The sequence below is a fragment of the Dermacentor albipictus genome, chromosome 2 (genome assembly GCF_038994185.2).
Source record: "Dermacentor albipictus isolate Rhodes 1998 colony chromosome 2, USDA_Dalb.pri_finalv2, whole genome shotgun sequence".
In the NCBI taxonomy this organism is placed as follows: Eukaryota; Metazoa; Arthropoda; class Arachnida; order Ixodida; family Ixodidae; genus Dermacentor; species Dermacentor albipictus.
The window spans coordinates 17,340,962-17,366,849 of record NC_091822.1 but is presented as its reverse complement, the minus strand read 5'-3'; the positions used below and the strand labels follow the sequence as shown (position 1 = coordinate 17,366,849).

General features: G+C 46.7%; 1 protein-coding gene across 1 annotated transcript in view; it reads right to left on the bottom strand.

Moving 5' to 3' along the window:
• Positions 1 to 5,897: 5,897 nt before the first annotated feature.
• mRpS23 (mitochondrial ribosomal protein S23) overlaps positions 5,898 to 25,888 on the bottom strand; it is a 90,268-nt gene continuing 70,277 nt past the window's right edge. The window contains exon 4 of the mRNA XM_070533496.1: positions 5,898 to 6,438. Coding sequence (XP_070389597.1) covers positions 6,399 to 6,438 — 40 coding nt within the window. The 3' untranslated portion in view covers positions 5,898 to 6,398. The remainder of the gene's footprint in view (positions 6,439 to 25,888) is intronic.

Genomic DNA, 25,888 nt, shown 5'->3' with positions numbered 1-25,888 from the left:
TTGGGGCACATTTCTTAGTAAACTTTAGGCAATCCCCAAGCCCAGGTGGTTGATGGTGTAAGGTTTACACCAGGAGGGAGATGGCTTCGCCAGCCGCATACTAACATAGAAATTTCGGGGAAGGGGGAGGACGTGGCCGTTGTGCCCCCATGGCTTTATGCCGCGGATGTTGCTACAGGAGTTGAGCACTTGGGGCACATTTCTTAGTAAACTTAAAGCAATTCGCAAGCCCAGGTGGTTGATGGTGTAAGGTTTACACCAGGGCAAAGTCTCTGAAGAGATACTCCCTGTGTCCGGGTAAGGCCACAGGGAAGGAAGCAGACATATCAGGGAAGTAAGGCACATATATATGTGTCCAACTAGAGGTTAGATTTCAGTGTGTGGTGAAGACCATGGGGATCATATGGATGAAATAGATAAAGGTGTCACAGATGAAGGTGATTGAGCCAATTGGTCTACCCAAGTGGTTGAACCAATTCCATTTATGCACTTGTACTCATTGCCACTCAACACAGATGTGAGGACTTCTCGAGTCTGTGGATTGATTGACATATTTGTAGCATTCTTAATTGTAACCTGTTTGAGGTGCTTCACTACATTAAGTGACCGAGAGTGATTTGCACTATTGTGACGCTGGGTGCTGTACTGATGGACTTGATGGCATCGTGCGAGGCTCGCAATTCAAGTAGTAACGAATGGGGCGTTTCTGTGGCTGAGATGGGCTCAGAGAGTTTTGTTATGCTCAGCGTCTCACAGATGCCTATTTCAGGTAAGTCTGACAAGATGTCATAACACAAAGCTGTCTCACGAGCAATTTTATATCTCGTAATATAGATAGAATCTAATGGGCTCAGTGTATACCAATTGCGGTTAATCATCAACTTGCCCTCCCTAAAGCCGCATCGACACAGATTAAGTAAGCTTTATAGAATGCGTAGTCTACGAAGGCTTTGCACAGACAGTTACAGTAAGTACCACAACCGGTAAACATGAATCCTAAGCTTGCTTGCTTGAGCAATCACAATGGCTTTCTTTTTTATGCAGAACGAAGCTGCCGGAAATGTCAGATTTTGTTATGATTTAAAGGATCATTATTGTTTCAGGGTGCAAGTGTTTTAATATTTTGTGTAGGTATAATTCGATCAAGTGCCAGGGGCAGACTTCTTACAGAAATTTAAGAAGACTTTAAGCTCACAATGATAATGGCTATAACGTGGAGCATACTTGCAGTTGAGTTGTTTTTGTTCAGCCATTTCATGTAAAAGAATCGGAATAATGTGAATAACTAGGAAACATGTTTGAAATGTGGAGCTCCCACTCTCCCCAGGTGCATTCTTCGCTTGACCTCATAACGTGCTCCCTTAATTGACAATTGGCCAATGGCAAAGCATGGGTTTTCTTTTGTTTTAGCCTTCCAGGTCCATCAAGAAAGGCCCACGACTGAGTCACCTTTCATAACACAGTCTTGATTACTATTACTTTTTCAAGGATCGGCTCATTTTACTAGACAATACACACGAGGACACGGCTAATCCCGGGGATGCAGGAAAAGAAAGCTTCTACAGGTGTTTATAATTGTGCACTTTGGTGGCGGCCACATCGGTTTCTCCGCAATCCGAGTCAGTAATGTTTGCAAAGCTATGATGGCAATAAGATGTACGGTGCTGCAGCAAACACGGTGTCAAGACTGGTTCATTGGCTGCTTCAATCTCGCAAACGACTTTCCATGACAGACTTTCCTATGGTAGTACAGCTAGCAAATAACTCATATGGGCTGGACCCTTTGAAAATACATATGAGTGAGAGTGCGATGACTGGTTTTACGTATCCGTCACACTGTATATAAATTCATATTGCAGCATTCAACGACTGCTGTAACCACAGCACGTGGTTCTGTCAACGTGGACATGTACTGTACGCTTGCAGTGCTTGTTGTCTGCTGCATACACGCTCGCAAAGTGACGGCGCCCACAGAGGAAATGGCGGAGAAGCGTGCATGCAGCACCACCGCGTTCACTCGGGCTCTTAGGTGACACGCGAGGGATGCGGCACATGAGACCCAATGAAACTGTGTTCCTTCTATGCAGGTACCTGATAGCCAATATGATATTTCGCTCTATTGTAATATTGAACGCTAACTATCATTATACAGGAACGCATGACAATATAGTTGAAAACATTTTGCGATGAAGTGCTTAATTAAAATATGTGCAGTAATTAATGTATAAAACAACTTTCTCTCATATTGTTGCAAGTTCAATGCATTGTTTAGTAAGATTTAATTATTTGAATTGCTTTTAGTTTAATTTATTAAGGTGACGTCACTTCCGTGCGTTGCAGGAGTCGATTGTGTGTGGAATCATGTGGGTAGCTACGCGTCGCACGAGATGCTGCCTTTTTTTCCCCGATGCTCCCATCTACTAATGGATGGGATTAACAATAGCTGTGATGTGTTTCCTGTTGCCAGTTTTCGCTGAGTGTCCCCTCTTGTGGCTTAGCGTTGAAATGACATACAAACATGGCAGCCATGACTTAATGCCATCCTCCCAACATCAACATTGCCTAAAAACGGAGCCTCCGAGATTGCTTGCATAACTTTGTAGCAGCAATGAGCTTTGGCTTTCCATCAACCAGTATTCCCGAATTATCTCAGTGTTGACGTAATCCTCGACACGCGGAAGACCTTAAGACAAAGAAATCCCAAATATAGCCATGTAGCCAACTCAGAATTTGCGACATCAACCCGCATAAAAAGTAGCCCAATTTGGCTACTAGTAGTCCAATATGGCAACCCTGCCGGGAGGAGGCTCACGTACCGAGTAGGGGCATTGGTAGAGGTTTGATGCTGGGACTGGTGTGTGCTAACAATCGGCAAGGGTGGACGCAGGCGATGTGGGCTGACAAGACGCGGAATGACATAACGGTTGAAATGACAAGAGCTGTTGTGAGTGAGCGCTCGAGGTGACGTACTGAGCAAGGACGGCTGCCCCCAAGTCTCGTAGACGTCGGGGCTAGGGGATGACAACTGGAGCCTGGACTGCAGTAAGAACCTGGAAACTTGAGAAGGAAATGACTGTCCGGTTGCATGAATCATATGTCCGGTGTGTCGATGTATAATTCCTGGACACCCTACAAACGCGGGACATATGCCGGACCACATGAGGCCACGTCACTTGCCTTGGTTGAGTCAATGTGCTGATGCTGCTGTGGCTGGGCTCGGTCATCTGGTGCCACCAATTTGTGGGTTGATGCTGACATGGCCGGGCTCGGTCGTTCGGGTCATCAATTTGTGGCAGGCAGTGCAACGAGGTAGCCGCCACAGCCACTGTTTAATTTAAGCCGACCAGCCATGATGTCGCAGGATCTCTGGAGTGGCCGACTCCACGGCAGCTCATAGCAAGCGCGCTAGCATGTTCTCTTCTCGTGCTACCTGCAGGTTTGCTAAACTAAAACAGGTGAACCCATCTGTTTTTTCGCCTGCTTTGGAAGCGATAGTAGCGCCGCTACATTCTCATTTGTGTGCAAAAAGCTTACAGTCATTGACTTCTACCAACTATCCCAAACCGGTACCCTCCTACTCGGGTAATAGTTGGATCGGATATTTAGAGCAGCACAGTAGCGCACGTTGCACGATTTGCTTACCATGTTGAAAAGTGTAGCAAAGCCCCCTTTAAAAGGGAGCATTTCTCTGCTGCAATACAGAATATTATTTTTTGTGACGGTACTTCTGGTGTGCTTATGTGCAAATGAAATAAACAACAATTATTTCGTCATTGTGAATTTCTGAAGTATATAAATTACAGCAGAACTCATCTTACGATGACTGTCGACGGTAATGCAAATAGCAATCGAGCAACGTAGCAGAAGGACAGACCATGTGCAGTGGTAATTCTCAGACTTTCATTGAGTCAGCTATATGCTACATACTCCGATATACCACTTTGCTATGGCACTTGCTATGACAGGTTGCCCGTGAGCATGGAGGCATGACGACGACAGCATGACGACCACGAGACATCGTTTCCTAAATTATGACCATGGTATAACAATGGCGTGACATGAGGCAATATGATGAAGATGATGTGACGAAGATGGTATGGTGACAATTAGATTAAGTGAGAATGACGACGACTGCATGACTAAGACGGCATGACAATGAATGCATGATAGCGTCTGAGTGACGATGATGGCATGATGACAATGGGATGACAACACTGGAGTGATGACAATGGTGAAGCCACAGCATGACAATAATGGCATGACAACAGTATGAAAAGAATGTATGATGACAATGGCAAGACATCGGCATGAGTACAATGGGATGAGTGTATGCTGAAAATGGCCTCACAAAACTGGCACGACGACAATGAGACTCTAATCACAAGTGAATGACATAAGTCTGATATGAAGAAGAAAGATTGACATTGATGAAAGAACGAAGCTGGTATGCTGACAATGGCACGAAGATAATCAGATGAAATTACTGAAGTCATGACAATGATAAAACCACAGCGTGATGACGATAGACGAGTTTTAGTTTAGCGTACGCTATACCATTACGTATGCTATAAAATAGCCGGTTGTCACTGCACATGCGTAGAACGCTAGACGATCCATAGCATATAGCGTACGCACGCTATTTCTCAGATTTAGCGTTAGCGTCTTTGTTTGGTTTGCAGAGTTCGTGTAAAACATGGCGGCGGTCCCGGCTGCCCACTTCGAATTGAATTCGGCATTCCTTTTGTAAAATTTACTTCGTTCGTAGCAAATGATTTTGTAAACGGCTTTCGCTTAGTCTCAGGCCGCTTCGACGACAGAGTATTGATGATAACCTTGCATAGTTTGCGAGATCATTTCTTGTTTTAAACAAGTCGAAGCCTAACGAAAGAAACATTCGAGATGTCAGCGCCACGGGAGATAGCCGCAACGACGGCATATGACATCTGAGATCCGAACATCTCGCAGGGCAACTAAAACTGTAATGAACGTGCCGTGCTTAGCGTACGCTATAGTATACCATATAGCGTACACTACAGTTGTGTACGCTAAACTAAAACTGTCTGATGATGGCGTGATGACAATGGCAAGACGGGAGTCAGATGACAAAGCTGGAATGACAATGCAATGACCACACGGCATTGCAACCCCAAACCTATACCTAGTGACCCAAGTTATTTGGACCACTGGGTCGGAGTACAAGGCGTCACTACGACAGCATAACGAGTAAGCTAACGAAGCTGGAATGATGACGATTGAACAGCCACGACGGCATCACTACAGCGGTGTGACAACGATTCACGACGGTATGATGATGGCATGAATAGCTGGAATGACGGTGATGCAATGGATGGATGGATGGATGAAAAACTTTATTAGGGTCCTTTAGGGCGCGCACTAGCGCGCAGCGGGCCGCTCCCACGTCGGGACAGAGAGGCCGAGTCTCTCCGCCGCGTCGCGGGCCCGTTGGACAGCCCGGTGATGCAATGACCCCGATAGTATCACAGCCACGAGCCGATACCTACTGCGAAAAGCTATTGGACAACTTGGGCGACTGGGTCCAGGCTGGAAGGCATGACAAGCACAATCACGAGGCTGGAATGACAACATCGAAACAACCCCTGACACATCACGACCAGGAGCACATACCTAGTAACCCAAGCAGGTAGACAACCTGGGCCACGGGAGATGGATGGACGGACAGGACGGGATGGATGGATGGAAGCCTCTTGGCTGCACCGGTCAATTTCGGCTTCTACTGGCAAGCAGGCAAAGAGCCTTACGCACATCATCATTGTGACTGCCTGCTCTTCATGTTCTTAAATTGTGTACCTACTCACCTTTGTTTTGATATGTTGTTTCAAAGTGACCCCTAATGTCTTGCCTCTTTTAATGGCATCTTCAGCGTATGAAATTATCTTTTATTGGGCTTCATGTACATGAAGGAGCCAAGCTGGCCAAAGCTTCCAGCGGAGTTTTATGGCTAGCCTAGCAGTCTCCAACAACACTGACAACAATTTTTAATAACCAAGTACAAAACTGGTTGTACGAGTGCACTAATGATTCCAGAACTTTGCCTTCAGAATTAACAAGTTAACAGTTAACAAGTTAACAGAATTAATAAGTTGTACACAAGTATAGCCACTCCAAACACCTCTGCTCCCCATGATTAGTATACTGTTATGCTGGACAATAGACTATCGCCTCGTTTTATAGCTCTGTCACACTAAACAACTTTGTCAGAGCAAATAACCATATGATGCTTCCATGTGAAACAGCCATCGGCAACACATTTGCGGACAATGTTGCCAAATTGTTTCCCTTGTGTGCGCTGTGTAGGGGGTGAAGGAGTGTGCCACTTGACATTAATTTGGCCTTTGGAGCAAGCACAGCATGTTAGCCTACTTGTTCTTGTCAAGTTGTGACTGCTCCTTCAGGAACCTGCAACAAGAGAGATTGATTGATTAATGGGTTTTATGGTGCAAGGGTCACTTCTGGTCAAAGAGTGCCAAATGCATGGTGTAATGAGGTATTAGTGGTAGTAAAGAATGTAGCAGGGCTGTAAAGGGACCTAAAGTAAGTCTCTCTAAATTGCTTAAAGTATAAATATACTAAAATAATGGCTGTGATTAGTTATGTGTGCTATGATTGCAAAATCTTTGCAAAGATTTTACATTCCATTTACTTCCATTAAGCGAGGCGAATAGGAGACAGTAGTACTAGTGCCTCAATAGAGCCCTTCGATGCAAAAGCCCGTGCACATGCTCTTTAAGTATGCTTGCACTGCAGCTACAACCTGAAGGTAGAGCTACAAATAACCTGGCCAAATTATTTTTAAGGGTGTCAGTTCTTGTCTAAAAAGAAAACTGCTTTCAGTTTTTCCCGAAAAGTGAAGCAACATACGATATCAGTTGAGGAAGTATTGGCAAAGCCAGTGGGATACTGAATTATCAAATAATATGCCAAAATTAGGGAAGTGGACATTTAAGAGGACGGAAAGACAACAGGCAGTGCTTCTTTGAAGATTAAGGATAGGCCATAAAATTTTTTGCTTTCGGTTGCGATAGCAAATTAGTAGTAGACAGCTATACAAGTTAAGGATAGTAGTTTTATTGGCCGTATAAAGTTGTGAACACTGGCTTACTAATTAAAATAACAAGCACACTGTAACCTGCGCACAGGCAAACATGAACACATCCCGCTTGATGACTGCAGAAACTCGCTGTCAAAATGCTGGAGTGAGAAAACGTGGCAGCAGCAGTGAGCGAATTGACCTTCGTGTTATTTCTCGCTTCAATGTGAACAAAACGTCGAAAGCACAGCATATACGAAGCTACCAGCACTCGGCACATGCACTTTGTCCACATCGCATATCGCTCTCAAAATACGGCACCCGCACCCGCCGGGGTTGCTCAGTGGCTATGGTATTGGGCTGCTAAGCACAAGGTCAAGGGATTGAATCTCGGCCACGGCGGCCGCATTTCGATGGGGGCAAAATGCAAAAACGTTAAAGAACCCCAGGTGGCCCAAATTTCTGTAGTCCCCCAGTACAGCATGCCTCATAATCAGATCATTTTGGCAATACAACCCCATAATTTAAGATGTGACGCCTGCATGGCCATGTCATAAGCAGCAGCCGCCGGAGTAGGATGCCTCCTCTCCTTCACCTTCCTCCCTCGTGCGCACGAGATTGAGCCACGATCATCAGCTGACCCTCGCAAGATTTCCCTTGCACATTGAGCATATGAAGTGCGGCGACAATGTTATCTTGTTTGCGCTTTATACGGGACATTACGGCAGTGGTAGAAATGCCATTGAGTGTCCATATAGTTGCTATTGCAATAAAAGTTTAGGACTCTGTCAAAATTCAAAAGCAGTTTATTGCTGAGAAAAAATGCTGGGTAAACAGGTACATGCTCACCATACAGGGAGGGGAAATACTTATTTCTCTCTGCTTTTTATTCAGGGCACCGAAGAAGAACTCGATAACTGTAGGGCTATAGCCGCATGTACTCATGTTGGAGGATCACTTCCAGTCAGCAGGTTGGAGTGAGTGCCGTAGGTATGGCCTGTCCTTAATCTGCAAAGAAGCACTTCCTTGTGTCCTTCTGCCCTCTCAGATATCCAATTCAGTAATTTTGCCTTATGATGTGCAGACTGTTTGTTACTTCAGTATCTCATTTGCTTTGCCAATACGTACTCAACTGATGCTGTTGAAGGGTTTGGGGTTTGCGGCGGCTGATGAGTCCGCCTCACTGGCAATCTCCCAAAGCTGGCAGTACTCCAGTAATGTTAGAGGTCGCCGTCACCTTGAAGCTACTGAAAGTCTTTTGACAGTGATACATTCATAATTTACATGCATACTTCTTCCAGTGATGCCCTCTTAATTTGCCCGAAATCGCAATGTAGCTAAACCCACTAACAACACACCTCAGCTCAGCCAAAACCATAAAAGCATGCTGATATTTGTGGGGGTTCCACTCTGCGTGCGGCTAGGGCTGAAGGCGAGCTCCGGATCTAGCCCCACGCAGTCGCTCCGTGGTACTCCCAACCCGTAGCGCGGGAATCGCGGCTACGCCGGGTTCGGACGAATAAGGCAAACAGCGGTGTCAACGGTAACAACGTTTATTGCTACTGGCAATAAAGAACACTGGCAGAGGGATGTCCTCTCTGTAATAGTAATAAATAGGCTGGCCTCGTTGCCCGGGATAGTCAGGCAACGTGGTCACTCACGGGTTGCAGCAGGTACTCCAGTCCGGCAGGTTAGGGGTCCGGCCTCAGAGAGAGAGCGTCTCCCCCGGTCGCGCTGTTTTGTACCTTTTTACCTGGGCGAGGGGAATGTCCTCCTCGCCCGTAAGCTACCCGCCCGCGAGTGGGGGTGGAAGGGCGCGCGCGCGTCGCGAGAGCGATGGAGAATCGGGAGAGGGCACATGCTCCTCTCCCCGGTCTATGCCGGCGCTCGACGCGACGGCGCGGGGCAAGATGGGCGCGTGTGCTCCCCACATCCTCCTCCCCTTAAGAAGCCCCCCGTACGTTGATGCTGGCACCTAGGTACGCTCGAGGGGTTCGGGCGCCCGTTTGCTAAAGTTCCCGCCATGGTTCGCGATCAAGGCAGCGTTGCACACGCCGGCCCTGAGAGTGTCGGCCTTGCGTTGCTGTAGCCCTCAGTTGGCAGATACTTGATGCCGACTCGAAGGTGCCCAGTCAGCGGCACTGCTTGGGCTTGCGAGGCGGATCGTAGTCGGGGCTCGAAGGCGGCTCCCCGTGCCGCGCCCCAGGTGTCGGCTGCACAAGTCGGGAGGTCGCTTGATGGGCGCCGGGAAGTGGTTCGTGCGGCTGCAAGGCCAGCGAGTACTGCAGGCCGTTCGCACGGCCGTGTCTTGTTTCCTGCTTCAGAAAATTGGATTATTCCACTGCACAGTACGACATTGTGATAAGCAGCATGATTGGCCGGATCCGGGAACACCGTCAACGCCCGTTACGACGGGAAAGGTCGTCCGCACCATCAACGATTCCCAGCACAGGATAATCGCCGCACTGGCCCTTGAAAGTATTTGGTCAATGCACACCGCATGCAAACACGTTGAATTGTTCACGGCACATTCCCGTTGTGGTCTGTGTGGTTGCTCGAAGACTGGAACGACGTCGTCAATACTCTGCGCTCTGCTGTCGCTAGACGTTCGCTTCCCGGCAGGAACTTCCAAGGTACCAGCACGGCCCGGACTTACGAATGGTCCTCGCAGTCATCGGGCTACGCAAATATAGCAGTCGGATCACTTCCGCCTGCTACGCAAGTTGTAGCGCGGCTGCGGGCTCGCCGTTCGGTTCTGGCTGCTCTCACTCACCGACCGCGGTTGAGGGAGGGTCTGATCTTCATCCCACTGCTCATCACGCGGCACGTAGCGTTTCAGGTCGCATACGTGTACCGGCCCGCCGATCGGCTTCCCTTTCATGCTCTCGAGCCGGTAAACAAGCGAGGAAACCTTCTCTCGTACTTGATACGGCCCGGTCCACTTCGGCGCCAGCGAGGCAGCGAACTGTTTGCTAGAATCGCTGAGAACGTGCTGGCGCCGAAGCACCAGATCGCCCACTTCGTAGCGGACGTTCCGATGCGAGCGGTCGTACTGCGCCTTCTGTTGCGCCCTAGCAGTGCGAAGATTACGGCGTGCTTTGCGTAAAGCTTCCGTCATCTTGTCACGTAGGTGCGTCGCGTATTCAGCTCGTGCTGCCGGCGCGACCGACATTCCGCTGCGATCCGCGAGAACTCTATCCATCGGATTCGGCAGCTCTCTCCCCAGGTTGAGAGAAGAAGGCGCATACCCAGTCGAGCGGTTCACTGTCGATCCCAATGCAAACCCGATCTCTGGAAGGTAGGTATCCCAGTCCTTATGTCTTTCAGAGAACGGGACAAGCATGTGCTTAATGTTGCGATTGACCCGTTCAGTGGGGTTCGACTGAGCATGGTAAGTTGTCGCCTTAGTCGCCCATTTACTTTCATCCATATTCCAGTCTTTAACACTAATTTTTCTCAGCACTTATCCTACTTCAAGAGACCTAACCCAAGTCTCCCTGCACTGCCTCACTTTTGGTTTTTACATGGGGCCCCCAAGGCCAAGAAGGCTTAGAAAGTTTAGGGTAACTTCCAACCCCAACGAGATGTCTGATTTTAAGCACAGACTGGCATTTGTGAAAGTCAGTGCTGGCACCATTACTCCTTTCCAGATTCCTCGCACCGCCTCATATTTATTGCAGCTCCACAGTGCTCTGTGTTTCATTATTGCTTCATTTTGCTTCCCCTCATTCTTCACTTGACAGAAGTGCCTCGGGTCGTGCCTCCTGCAAGGTCTGAGGCAGCTACCGATCAAAGACCCATTCTTAATGCACAACTCCACAGAGGTAGTCCAGTTCCTCATGGAGTCAAGCATCAAAAGAGCACAGGCTTTCTCGGTAGACATGAAGAATTTCTTTATTCCCTCCCTCAAAATGGTCTCTTCGCCGTTGTGCAGAAGGCATTGAGGTGATAGGCGAGGTCTGTAGTATATCAGTTTCAGTTTCTGTTTGCCCTTACACGCCGCCAGTGGTGCCATTGTTGTCACCTGTATATATACATGCCGTTCTTTATTCTATGACATGCCCCTGAATGCATAGTAATTTTGTAGGAAACTCTGCCTGAATGGACACAACATGGATCTGTACATATATACATGCCTCCGTTGCGGCCGTGACTATCTTCGCGGTTCCTCTGCGGCTTCCACCGAAATACAACAATAGAGACAAGGATGGGATTTTTTCGAGGGGCGTAACTGAGCCTGCAACTTTAAAGCCCCTCAATTTTCCAAAAGTAGCGCCATTCTTAGATCTTTCCGCCATCCCGCTCACCCAGGCGCTTCCTCCTCCACTCCTCCTGTCGCCCCAGCCTCCTCCGCTCCCCCATTGGCCAATCTGTGTCACGTGAAAGCAGGCCCCACGCTTTTGTATATTTTTTTCTTTCCGGCGCAGAGCAGGCGCCGCGCTTTTGTATATCTTTTCTTTCCAGCGCGCTGCGAACCCCATTCTTGGGCCTGCGCGACGAAAGTACGGCAGGCGGTTTGAAGGAGCGCGGTAGTTTTATACAATGTGTTAGGGCCGAGTGCTTAAAGGGACCCTGAAACGATTTTGGCGATTTTCTACAAACGTACTGAGTCGTTAGAGTAGGTTCTTCTGATCATTAATTGATGCATCTAAGTGCTCTGCGTAAAGCGTGTAATTTATTATAAGGTTTTAAAAATACCCATCGCTGCCGATCGCAGCGCACTGCTCGGCGGAATTTTAAGCCGCCCCTACCCATATGATGCAAATAACCCATATTACGTCACATGGACGAGCTATCTCATTGGCTGACCAGGGCGCGTGGTTGATAATTTTTCCAACTTTATGGTGAACAAATGATGCTCGTAATAGTTGGAATGTTAGTTACTTTGTTTTTGTAAAAAGAAAATAACCGGAAGAGAATACACAATAGTTTTTTAGTACACTTCAGCACTTCCGGCATACAGCAAGTGTCGTCTGCTTGTGTTACAACGTACTCCATTTTGACGAGAGCTCCGCGGTCAGAGTCGGTCTCAGTCTTTTCGCGAGCACTATGATTCGACTTTGTTGCTTTGTGGACTGCAAACCTAGCGACCTGCAAACCGCGAGTCCAGTATTAGGGCAAACGCAAGCGCAAGGGGACAGGGTCTGGCCGCTTGACTGTGCCGGGATGAGCCACGAGATGAGCAGAAGGGCAAATGTGAACGGTCTGCACGGTGCAGCCACCTGGTGGCACAGAGCTCAACCATACACAGTAGCAGCAACGAAGTGTATTCTTTGCTGCTGGTGTGTATTTTTCGCAGGAGTGTAATCATCAACACGTTGATTTATAAATGTTTAAAATGCTTTACACTTGGTTAGAGCAATATTAGCGCTTTGTTTGACTGGTTAAGCGCTGCGCCAGCAAGTGTCTGGACCGTGCAGACCGATCAGGCTGCTCACGTATGTCTACGCTAAAGTTCCTTCATCAGCTTGAGTTTATGCCTCCAGTCATTTGCCGAAATGACCAGCTTGCCTGTTTTTAGCGGAGTACCGGACACGTTCGGCGCTACCACAGAATGCTCGCAACGCACGCTGCTTCGATAGCTCTCGGTCGACGGCCAAGCGGCTAGCGGAGAGGTCTCGCGCGGGAGGGGGCGTGCTCCTAAACAACCGGAAGTGAGCGATGTGACGTCGCATCGTGACGCTGAACCAGTGAAGGCGGAGCTTAGCGCCGCTCGCTCGGCGAGCGGGTTGAGGAGGAAAAGCATAGCTAGGGAGGAGGGTAACTTCTAATCGCTTGCAGCTCCATTAATACGTAACGCTTCACTTAAATTGTAGTGCGAATGTTCTACTTAAGCTGTACCCTACGCGCCTACAAAATTTGTCCGAACCGTTTCAGGGTCCCTTTAATTGCGATGCCGTGCTGCTGCGCCTACGGTTGCCACAACAGACCCAGTGACGGCAAAAAGCTTTTTGCTTTACCATCCGCCGGGCGCAACGCAAAACGAAGAAAAGTGTGGATTCACAAGATCGGGCGGGCTGACTTCGAGCAAGTGGCAAAGAACGCGCGGCTTTGTGAAGTAAGTGCCACGGCTCCTCCAACCTCTTCTTTTGACGCCCGTGTGAAAACGGGCTCGTGTCCAGTGCATTGGGGGCGCGTTAAAGAACGCCAGCTGGAAAAAAATTAATCCGGAGCCCCCATTATGGCGTGCCTTATGAGATCGTGGTGTTGGGATGTAAAACCCAAGAATCAACTTTTTTTCTGTCTTGTGTGCCTTGACTGTTCCAGTTAACGCAACACTGCTTCCTTGTGAAAACTTACAACGCAAAAGAATACAGACGCACGTAGTATACAGAGATAAAATTAGCACTTCAGCAAAAGTGTTGCTGGTGCCAATGAGGGGAGGGGGATAATTATTTTCTGAACCTCTTTCCAGTTGTCCATCAAGTTCCTTCTATTTTTCTATCAAATTCTAACCATTTGCACTGTAATAAATAAATAACGATTTCATATGCTGGTACGTTGTTCAAATTATCTATACCGCCTATGTGTGAAAACGTTGCTCATGGCCACCACAACCTGTGCATGAGCTACGTACATCTGTAAAAGGCGCGGAACAGAAACGGCCCTGCTGCCAGGCATTGCTGACCGCAGACAGTCGGAATCTCTCACGCGCCGGCCGAACAAAAGCATCCTGCAGGTACGTAAATTAACCTACGAAACCACGTGCACATACTTTCACGCTGTCAAAACCTGAAACTCTGGTAATTACTCGCGTGTCTGAGCACACCGCGTGCTTGTGTCGTGTTTCAGCAACACGAACTTTCAACGTGCGCGAGCTTTACGCCTTAAATACGCCTTGAATAATGGTGCTTTTCTCTATTTCTTCCGCAAATCCGACGCGACATTCTTAAGGCCAGTTACCGACTGACAAAGCAAGATCTAGTTTGAAAAAACTGCTCCGCAGGACTCGAACGAACTTTTGCGCGGATTTCCTCCCGTAGCGTGTTAGCCGTCGTCTGCTACGGCAGGCCCACCACCGGCGGCGCCACCGTCGAGGCCGCGCCAAGCGGAGGAGGAGGGAAGTGAATGGCGCTACTTTGGGAGATTGAGGGGCTTTATGCAACTTTTCTATGCCGTGAGCTGTATTATCTAGTACACTGTAGCTGTATCGCGCTCGCTCCGCCATTCCCATTCCTGCCTGTACCCGGCCGCCCTCCTGTTCCCTGGTCGCAATGGCACCGGGTGTTCGAGAACTTCCTGCTGACATCAGGAGCGCCCGACATCATGCCCGAACGTCAGAAGGCCCTGCTGATACACAGCCTTGGTGCTGAGGGTCAACATATCTTCCCCAGCCTACTGCTTACATCGGATGCCACCCAGAGCGGTGAGTCAGCTGCCGGCGGTAAACGTAGTGAGGATAGTGAAGCTACTGCTCAGCCTTCTGTTTACGATGAAGCTATAGAAACCTTAAAGCAACATTTCACAAGCACAAGCAATGTCATCGCAGAAAGGCACTGGATTTTCGCCGTTGTATTCAGCAACTGGGGGAGTCTGTACAGGGGTATGATGCTGCACTATGTGCGCTCACTGTAGCATGTTCTTTTGCGTCTCTGGAAGACTCGTTTTGTGACCAGTTCGTAGAAGGGGTTGCGTCCCAGCACCTTAGCGAACGCCTTCTTCTTGCGAGCTCGACCCTCTCGTTCCAAGCAGTGGCATTAGCTTCACAGTTAAGCAGGTCAATGAGGGCATTCGAGAATTTGCTTCCGGCAACGTGCAGCCCATAACCCGCCACCTTCCTTCACACAACGACGCGCCCCTGCGTGCACCTCGTACCGAGGCGAGCCTGCTGCATGACAGCTGCCAGCCTGCCTCGTATCTGCGCCCATGTAACTCATCCTTTCACTGCTATCATTGTGGTTCGCAGAATGATAGAACCCCATTGCCCAGCCCAAGGTCAACGTTGCTATCATTGTGGTCTCATTGGTCACTTCAGCGCAGTATACGCTGCACACCACATGCCACTACGGGAGTTGCACCGTCTGTTCTCCTACACGGACGGTGACCGAGAACACGCCTTGACGTTGTGGGTCACCCGTCACCAGCTTTCTTCAGCGATCCTGTTTCTGAACTTCATTGTCTCCACCAACGAGTTAAGAGCAAGCAAGACTACAGCAAAGAGTATACAGACCGTCGCAAGGCTGCGAAGAAGACAACAGTTGCCATTTGTTGGGCGTGTTGGTGAACTGACTTGGAAAGCATATTTAGCGCCAGGAAACAAGGACAGAAGGGAGGCGACACCACAAGCACATTGTGGTGTTGCCTCCCTTCTGTCCTTGTTTGCTGGCGCTAAATATGCTTTCCAAGACAACAGTGTCTGTTTGTGATTACGTCAGAATTAAGAAACTTGGAATATCAGTTAAGGGAGACCTCACGTTTAGCCACCTGAGGAAGGTAGTCCGTCAGCAAGGTCCATCATCGTTTTGGCTTGATGATCGATGAACCTGGAATGCGTTGAAGCTATCCAGGGTACTTGCAGCTTCAGCCACATGGAATCTGCAGCATAATGCTGTTTCCAAACCCGCGACATCGTCGCCGGCATCTTGGCAATCCAACAATTACACCTCAACAGCTCGACCCGAAACCTCACCAGCTACGCCCACGGTACGAGCTCCAGCGCCAGCTGTGCCAGGGGACACTGTGCTTCAACATCGGGTCCAACCACCGAGGAACAGAAGGCTTCCAGATTGATACCGGGACCACATGTAGCTTGGGTGCTAGGTGCAGACAGGTGCAATGCCAGAGAACTTGAGGGCTGCATGAACCCTGTGCAGACGGTTGCGTGTCTCTGGGAATGTTTATTTCTTGTTTTGTGGTACTGCTTGTTGTAGGCCATGCTGTATAGATGTTCCACACAGTGTTATAGTGAAGAGCACATGCCATGCATGGTTGCAGATATTTGTAAATTTTTGTAGATACAGTAAAACCTCATTATTTCAAGCTCTGTTAATTCGAAATCCTGGATAATTCGAAGGCTTTCTGCGGTCCCGTATTTTCCATCCAATGTAAATTTGAGCGGATAATTCGAATCGGCGGCCTAGGCCAACACGGTTAATTAGAAGATTTGGGGTGCTATGCAGCAATTCCCAATCTCCATTTCACTGCAAACCCGACAAAACGACGGCCATTTGGAGCCACAAGGCGACGCCACATAGCAATCGCAATTATTTATAGACTAAGCGCCTGACCAGTAGTACCTTTAGCACAAGAATCAGTTCACAGTACGCCCCGTGCACCGCCGAAACGCGCACCCGCAGAGAAGACATGCTTCACTGCAACGCAGCGGGCATACCAGTTTTTGTCATGCGCTCTCGTCCCCCACTCCACACACTCCTAGTCGCAGCATCAGCGCGTGTTCCATGCTGCTGCCACTGGCTGCCGCTTGCCCATTCTCTCTCTGCACCTGCGGTGACGTGTGTATGTGCAACACCTGTCTGTGCAGTTTTTGTGCGTGGTGGTTAGGGGTGTTGCAGCTAGCGTAGTGTTCTTTTTTTTCTGAACTGTGCAGAAGTGCCAGTGAGTGAAGATGCCAAAATATAAGACTTTAACGCTGCAGCAGAAGTTCTGCTTGATCTAAGAAGCAGGTGAGAACACGTGTTCCAAGACTGAGTTGGCTGAAAGGCACAGCATGCCCCTCTCAACGTTGTCCACAATATTGAAGAACAAGCCGAAGGTACTGGATGCCTACAGCAAGACATATTCTTCGAAGCGGTCGCGAGTACAGGCTCCCGTGTACCAAGATGAGGAATCAGCTTTACTTTGCTGGACACAGGAAGCAAACGCAGCCCACCTTCCTGTCAATGGAACGATACTGCAGGAGAAGGCCAAGGAGTTGGCTCTACAACTTGGGCACGAAGAGTTCAAGTCTAGCAATGGACGGTTCATCCGTTTTAAAGAGCGCAATAATTTGACCTTCGTAGCCATCTGTGGCGAGAGCAGCAGTGCAAACGAGAGCGTCATCGACGACTGGAAGAAACCCACGTCGGCTCCGGGGCTTAGCAAGTACGGTACAGACAATGTGTACAACTTTGACAAGGCAGCCCTTTCTTTACAAGATGCTGCCCACAAAAACGTTTGCAGCGAAGGACATCGTGGTCAAGTGTCGAAAGCAGGGCAAGGAAATAATTATTGTTCTGTTCGGCACGAACATGTGCGGTAAACACAAGCTACCACTGCTCGTAGTTGGAAAGGGTGGGAAGCCTCGCTGCTTCAAAATTGCACGGCTGCCACCAAGGGATGAGCTTATCTACTGGCACAACAAGAAAGCCTGGGTCACAGGCGCAATATTTGAAGATTACATTCCTGCAGCGAAATGGTTTGCCTAGGTTACATTTCTTTTTGTGTTTGGTTAATTCGAAAACCTGCTTAATTCGAAAATATTTCGCGGTCCCGATGACTTCGATTTAACGCGAGGTTTTGCTGTACAGTATATCTGTGTAACAACACCAATCTACTAACTATTACTAACCTTGTTCTTGTAAGGAGGGGAATATGTAGTATATCAGTTTCAGTTTCTGTTTGCCCTTACACGCCACCAGCGGTGCCAGCTATGTCACCTGTACATATACATGCCTCTGAATAAAGAGGGGGTCTTGTTCCGTGGCGGCCGTCACTGTCTTTGTGGTTCCTCTGCAGATTCTGCCGAAATACACCAAGGTCCAGCTCCAGAACGCAGTTGGCACCAACGTCGGAAAAGTTCCTCAATCTGCTGCAGGTCTACCTAAGATCCACTGTTCTCTTGCACAATGAACAGTTCCATGTGCAGAAAAACGGGATATGTATTGGCTCTCGCACTGCGCCCATAATGAGTGATTTATTGCTGGCGCATTACGATAGTCTCCTCCAGGATCACCTCAGCTTACCAGGTCCTGTGAAAGTGTTCCATTATGTTGATTTATTTGTGATCCTTTCTGCCCACCCAAATGAAGCCACTGCTCTGTTCGACGAGGTTTTTGAAAAATTCAAGCGTATTTTTCGAGGGTTGACATTCACAAAGGATTTGCCCGGCTGAAGCCACTTCCTTGACCTTGCACTGCCCCTCAAGGAGAAGCACACGTGTTGGATGCCCGACGGTCCAAGAAACACCTTATCCCCTCCACTTTCAATCATTCAAAAGTGGTGAAGCGCTTCGTAGCCCTAGGGGCTCTCAGAAATACTGTCGTTCGCTCTTGCCCTAACTTAACGTCCAGCACCTTTGACACCCAAGTACATCGGCTTGAGGCACCTGTGGCTATCCAGCACAAGTGCTGTCATCCTTGACGGAAGTTTTATGCGAAGCATATTAACGTAGGTTTCGGGCCTTCGCGCGACGCCCGGCGGTGGCCACCATTGACCCTGAAGTGGGGTCACGTGACATGACGTCACGTGATGACGTCACACAGGCTGCAGGTGAGGCCTCATATCGCGCCGTCGGTCGCCTCCTGGCGGTGGCCACCATTGACCTTCAAGTGACCTTCAAGTAGGTCACGTGACATGACGTCACGTGATGACGTCACACCGGCTGCAGATGGGGCCTCATATCGCGCCGTCGGACGTCGCCCGGAGGAGGCCTCCACGCTTCGGTTCGCGCCGTCGCGCGCGACGCGGCGGCGGCGCCACTATCGCTGCATCACGTGATATGTGACGTCACGCCAGGGATGAAGCGGCGCGCGCCCGCCGTCGCGTCAGTCTCTGTGCCCGCAACCGCGCCAGCGTCTTTGCGCCGGGCGTGTATGCGGTCAAGATGCCTCCAAACGCTAAAGATACGCTAAGGTTAAGCCCAGTGGATGCTTCGCATCCACTGGGCTTAACCTTGATAAGTTTTCAATTTTTTATTGCAAGAGGTTCATTCCCCTAAGAAACTGTGCAAAGTGGTAAAGGACACAACCAAGACTATTGCAATCCTGTATCTACATTGTGTGACCTACCGCACGAAGAAAGCCGCAAGCCGGGCCAGTGTTAAGGTGGTGTTTACCACGCCTATCAAGTTGGGAAAGTTGTGCAAGAAGGTCAGTGATCGCCGGCAAACGCCTGGGTTGTGTAGTAAGTGACATACCACAAAGCCTGTGGATTGCAAAACCAATGTAGTTTATATCGTTCCTACCTCTTGCGGCTGCACCTACATAGGGCAAACGGGACGCTGTCATAATGAACATTTATGTGAGCATGCATACAGTGTCAAGATTAAGACTGGTAGCAATCTAGCTTTTCACTGCGTGAAGTGTGGCTGCTCACCATGTCTAGAAGACACACGTATGCTGAGAAGGTACAGCGATCAGATGGCCACAGAAATCTTTGAATACTTTTCAATTAATTTCAATTATTCAGTTTAGATTATGTCCATATTGTGTTTTTACGTTTGCATAGTTTTATGCTTGTGACACAGGCACAGCACGAGTTGATTGACGATGGCTCGCCCACCCTTTCTTCCTTTCTCTTTTGCAAATAGTATATATTTGTGCAGGCTTCAATAAAAATGTTGTTGGAAGTCAGTGCTGGTCCTGTGCTCTTCCTTGTCCATGTGTTTTTTGGTGAGGTTTAAAATGAATGAAGCACTAAGTCGTCCACATACATCAGCCCAAGGACCTTCTGTTGCAACCTTTGCCCATTACGGATGTAGGGTAAGTGTGTGATTCACTGCTTTCTAGTTGTCTTTCTATGCTCTTAACATAAAGAAAGAACGATAATGGAGACAGAGAGCATTCTTTCTTCAGTCCTTTGTGAATTTTCACAACTCCATTACATTTCCAACCTTCTTATACAATTAGCACTTGGTTGTCCCTGTACATCTTCAGTGTTTTCACAAAATCTTCAACTATGCCTTCGTGCTTGAGAATATTCCGTAGCAATTCCCTGTCCCATTGTCATAAGCTTTCTTAATATCTAAAAATAGCACTCATAAAGGCCTATTCTGAGCAACTGAAATCTTTATGCACTGAGTTAGTGCAAAAATACAGTGTCTGTAAGGTCATGGTGCTCTTTTGACCAGTCAAAGGAAGTCAATGAAACAAAATAGAAATGTGAAATCTTCCCGGAATAAGAGGAAAACTCTCCAAGTTTTATACCTGTTCAGTGCAGTTCTATGTAGCCTCATTTGTTGCCCTACACACATCCAAATGATGTTCAAGTTCTTCCCACACACAGATAGGGACGTCCAGTGTAACAGAGTGAATAACGTGTATGATTCTCTATTTTAAATTATTATTGTCATTGATATGCTCACTGTACACACGTTGCTACACATAACCCCACAAGTAAAAGTCTAATAAGGTCAGATCCGGGGATTATGCTGGTCGTGGCTTGACAGAACCCCTGCCTATCCACTGCTGGGGCAATGTTCTATCCAGAAGGTCACGAACAATGCTGGCATAGTGTGCAAGAGTGCCGTGATGTTGAAAGACGACCCCCTCTGGAAATTGTGACCCTGCACACAACATGTCAAGGTATGTGGCGCAGTTCGTGTTGCAGCTGCATCATCAGCTGCGTGCGCGGACACCCGTGCACATTATACTACAGAAAATTGAGAGCTTTCCTTTTATTTAGTGAACATTTCACATTTCTATCTTGTTTTGTTCCTTCCCTGTGATTGGTCAAAAGTGCACTATGACTTTACAGACACACTGTATTACCCTCTAAGCATCTGCTTGGCTTGAACCCTATTTGTAGCTCCCCCAGTGTATCATTCCATTAAACTTGAGCTTTTTTTGCCTCATCGACTTTTCCACTTCTGCTGCTGCTTCTGCTGCTGCTAGGTGTGTTCAGTTAAGAATGTTGGTGCATGTCTGCTGGCCCCTTTTATATTGCCGAAAAAATATAGCTTGCAGTCCAAGTCCCTGGGACCATGAATCCAATCTTAGTTTCACAAAAATTATTTTGCCCTCGCCAAAAAAATTCAGAAGTCTCTACTCAGTCAAAACTGGTTTTTGCAAATTGCACAAAAATTGGATTCCAATGAGATCCCACAAGAAGAATTATTATAGCTGTGGGTCTGAAAAATTTGGTGAAATACTATGAACAGAGTGCGTTGGCAAAATGTTGTTACTTTGCAGTGTTGTTGCTGTTATTTTAAGAAAAAGCATTACAAATATGGCACATTGTTCAATAATGGTATAATTTTAGATCTTTTTGCTCCACATGAATGAAAGTCAGAATTTAAAAAATTTCCCGGAGCATTTCCACATATTAGATTAACAAGTGTGCTAAATAAAATTGCTGAGACTGACATCAGACGCTAACTAAATATGCTTAAGTACATGGCACGTCTCTAAAAAAATGCAACATTTTGAAAATCAATGAAACAATGGTCATCTTTGAATTTCTTTAAACTTTCCAGAATTAAAGCCAACCATGTGTCTTAACTCAATCTGTAAACACATGCTGCATTGTGTTTGTGAGGTTGGAGTTATAAAGCCAGAAAAGCGGCCAAATTGATGTTAACCCCCTAACCACAAGAATGAACGGGCATGTTGCTATAATTGCCAGTGTCATTCTTTTTAGGCAGTAAATGGGTTCTGTCCTAGTCAGGAAATAGTGAATTGACACAAAAACAATGAAGAGTTGATACTGAAGTGTGACTTATTACAAATGACTTATGCAAATCACAAAAACTTCAACATGGCCTTAAACAGGGACATTAATAAGGTAGTTGAATGGTGTAAACAATGGCAAATGTGCATTAATTTTGAAAAGACAGTATATATGTGGATAACATTAAAAAAAGAAGCCACTACTGTATCGCTATGGCACAGAAAACACTTTTTATCAGAGATAATGCAGTACAATTGCCTGGGCTTGTACATAACAAAGGATCTTTCCTGGTCAAAGCACCTTGACACAGAAACAGCAAACTGCCGCCGCAACATGTTTTTCCTAAGACGCGTATTAATATCCGACACAAGAAGGCAAGGAAACATTACCACTATACACGGCAGCAGTTGTAGACAAAGTGGGTAAATTTAACTTCAAGGTATGCAATGGTACGTTTCTACTATTTCTGAAAAATAAACACCATGCAAATTTGTCAAGAAGACAAGTGACATAGGGCGTGCAAACACAATGCCACATTAAAGCAAAGTAGCATCTAGACGACACGGCGGAAGCAGCTGCCCATCAAATCAACACTTCTGTAGCCGCTGCGGTAGTTTTGTGGCAATGCTGTTGCTTGAGGTTGTGGATTGGACGCCGACTGCGGCAGTTGCATATGACGGGGGAGCAAAATGTAAGAATGCTTGCGTACTCAACTCAGATTTTGGTGCATGTTAAAGAATCCCACGTGATGAAAATTAAAACGGAGTCTCCGACTGCTGCAGGCCTCCTTATCAGATAGTGGGATTGGCACATAAGGCTCCATAATTTAATTAAAATTTTTAGCCCTTCTGCCACGATGCACTGTGCTGTGCGAGGCAATGACAGTGCTAACCTTCTCGTAGGCTATGAACAATGGGGCACAACAATGCCCCAAGCAAACACTGCGCACTGCATAGACAAATGCTAGTAGTGTACGCAAGTAAAACTGAACATATACTCCGCACTCCAGCATTGCACTAAACACTGACGAACTTAAATGCTTGCCACAGACATCACTGCCAATTATCATCACTCAATGCAAGCAGCAGAGAAAGCTTCGCTTACATTGATTCCCACAGTGTGTGGGATCTGCGTAATTTCTTCCACATATTTTGAGAGCTAATTTTATGGTTTGCATTGCTATTTTATATATTACTGATGTTACTGTAATGCACCTGTACGAGCTCATCTTACACTTATCACTTTTGCCTTTGTAGATGAGGTTCATCTTCCTTACACACCAGCCAATCTGAATTGTCTTTTTTTTATTCACGTGCTCTATGGTACTAGTCGGCTGTGCCTTGCTCTTTGCACTCAACTGTTTGATTATCTGCATTAAGATTTCATCTGGTCTAGCTGTCACGCTATTTTCTTTTGATTTTTATTACGTAAAAGCTTTTCATGTTAGATCTTTAGATCACAGGCTTCTCTGTTGCATTTGGTTGAGTCTTGACTACACCTTCTTGCGGAAGTTATTCCCAATAACGTCTCTTACGTACATACCGTCTTCTTTGAAGATGTTACGAACTTCATCCCTTATAGCTGTTTCTGAATTTTTAGTTGGACCTCCATGTGCTCTTTGATGGTTTTAGAAGCTTTTTAGTATGCGTTTGTCTCTTTTGAAAATTTCACACACCCAAAATTCACTTGTCCATTTAACATTTTGCTTGCGTGAGCACACTCGCCAAGCATTTCTTTTTTCGGCACATGTTCCGTCTATACAGTACCTCTTTTTGTGTATTCCCAGCATTTTGGCTTCTCTATGACCCACAAACGCCTGCTTACACTTTTCTACTGCTTGCTTTATTTCCTTGTACCCACCACTTGCACCATTTCCTCTTCCCACTCTAAAGATCTTTTTGCCGCGCTTGTCATATCTCCTGCTGCATGGCATTAACCAGTTCATTGCATTCCCAGGCTCTGTAGGACGCATGTCCATTTTGTTCTGTATACTTTTTGTGAGCTCAACCATTTGCTTTTTATTAATTTTTAAGCATTCTGCTGCTACTGGTTCCTGTATTGCATCAGCATGTCTCCCAAATTTTAAGGTTATATCTTTATGATCAATGCTTGGATATCTTTTTCCATGTAATTCTCTCATCACTTGTAGATCATTTCTGATACTTGACTGCCTACGTTTGCATTGCCACATTACCTCTCCATGCCAATTATTCTGTCTACGAACTAATAGAGTTAAACCTCTATATAACAAACTTCAATATGAAGAAATTCTAGATATTTATTTATTTATTTATTTATTTATTTATTTATTTATTTATTATACCTCAAAGGTCCCTGAACAGTACATTACATGAGGGGTGGGCACATTGAAAAAAAACGGCATGTCAGGTTAGGTAATGTGACTTGAAAGATGGTCTTCGATGGCAGCTTTGAAACGAGAAATGTCAGTGATGAGGGCGATGTGAGAAGGAAAAGTATTCCATTCATGGGCTCTGTATAGAAAAAAAGAACGTTGATACGTAATGGAATGGGCGCGTGGTAGATACACAGCATTAGGATGTGTGTGGCGGGAAAAACGATGGGCTGGAATGATGACCTGATTACCTGTGGGCTGTAAATGAAAGAACCTAAAAAATAAAAGAAGACGAGCACTTTTGCGGTGGGAGGCGAGCGAGGGAAGACACAACCTGGATTTTAAGACTGAAACACTTGTGTTATAGGAGTAGTCAGAAAGAATGAATCTGGCCGCTCGGTTCTGAACTGCTTCAATGGTGTTAATTATATTAACCTGATGGTTGTCATAAATAGCACAACCATATTCTAGTTTAGTTCGGATTAAGGTTTTACATGCTAGTAGTTTGAGTGAGGGAGATGCTGATGACAAGTTACGGTGTAGATAACTTAGTAATCAGTTCCAGGAATTAGTTAACTGTTTTATATGATGGGTACAAGATAAGTCATAGATATATGCACGCCTAGGTATTTAAATGTTTCACACTGTGTTAAAGTGCAGTTGTTAAGGGAGTAGGACGATACTACGTAATTACGACGTCGATGAAAGCACACGTGGCAACACTTACTGATATTGAGGGACATGTATCATTTGCTGCACCATGCCTGGACTTGGAGGAGGTCTTCATGAAGAGCGGAGCAGTCTAAAGCATTTGTTATTTGTCGGTATAAAATGCAATCATCCGCGAAAAGGCGTATGTTGGATGATAAGTTAAGTGGAAGGTCATTAATATATATGAGAAAGAGGAGAAGCCCAAGGACAGCGCCTTGGGGCACACCGGACAGAACAGGAGATAGGATTGAGGAGATCGAGTTAGCGGAAACAAACTGAAGGCGCTCAGTTAGAAATGCACGGATCCAATCAAAGATGTCTGGGTGAAGACTAAGGTATGAGAGTTTACGCAGGAGAAGAATATGTGATACTTTATCGAAGGCTTTTTCGAAGTCCAGAAAAAGCGCATCAGTGGGGACGTTGCAATCAACATGAGAATGCAAATCGTGTAGGAACAGAGCAAGTTGTGTGTCACAAGAATGATCTTTGCGAAATCCGTGCTGATTAGGATGAAAGAAATTGACAGATGAAAGGAAAGTGGCGATGTGGGAATGTATAACGTGCTCCATCAGTTTTGAGCAAACACTGGTGATTGAAATTGGACGGTAGTTTCTAGGATTTGTATGCATGGTCGCCTTTTTTAAAGATGGGAATTATTTTACCAATTTTCCAGTCAGTAGGAACTGATCTCGTAGCGAGAGACTGTTGAAATATTAGTGTTAGAAAAAGACTGCTAATGTGCTTAGTGCTTTTTAAAACATTGGAGTTAAAGCCATCAGTACCACATGAGGACAAATTTTTTAAGGAATCTATGATTTTAATAATCATTTAATAATGAAGCACTTCTATTTTTATAACTTCTTGTACATAAGGCACCATGTATCTTGAACCTCAATGTAAAGAACTGTGTTTATACAAGATTTCAGTATAAAGAAATTTCACTGCCATCACGAAGAAACACCGAGGCAATAAATCAAAACGGCCAAGGATGCAGATGGTCAAACGATTCAATTACATGCAGCTGCTTGTAAACGCACCTCTCATATTGCGTGCTGTGCAACAGAGAGTGGCCGCCAAAGCATAGCAGCAGCAAGACCCTCTCGCCATCATGTTCCATATGAAGTCAAATCGAAGTAAGATAACATCGGGTCTCACGAGCCATATGCTGTGGGCCTGGGGGTGAGCCAACGAGGATGGTGGCTTGATGCATG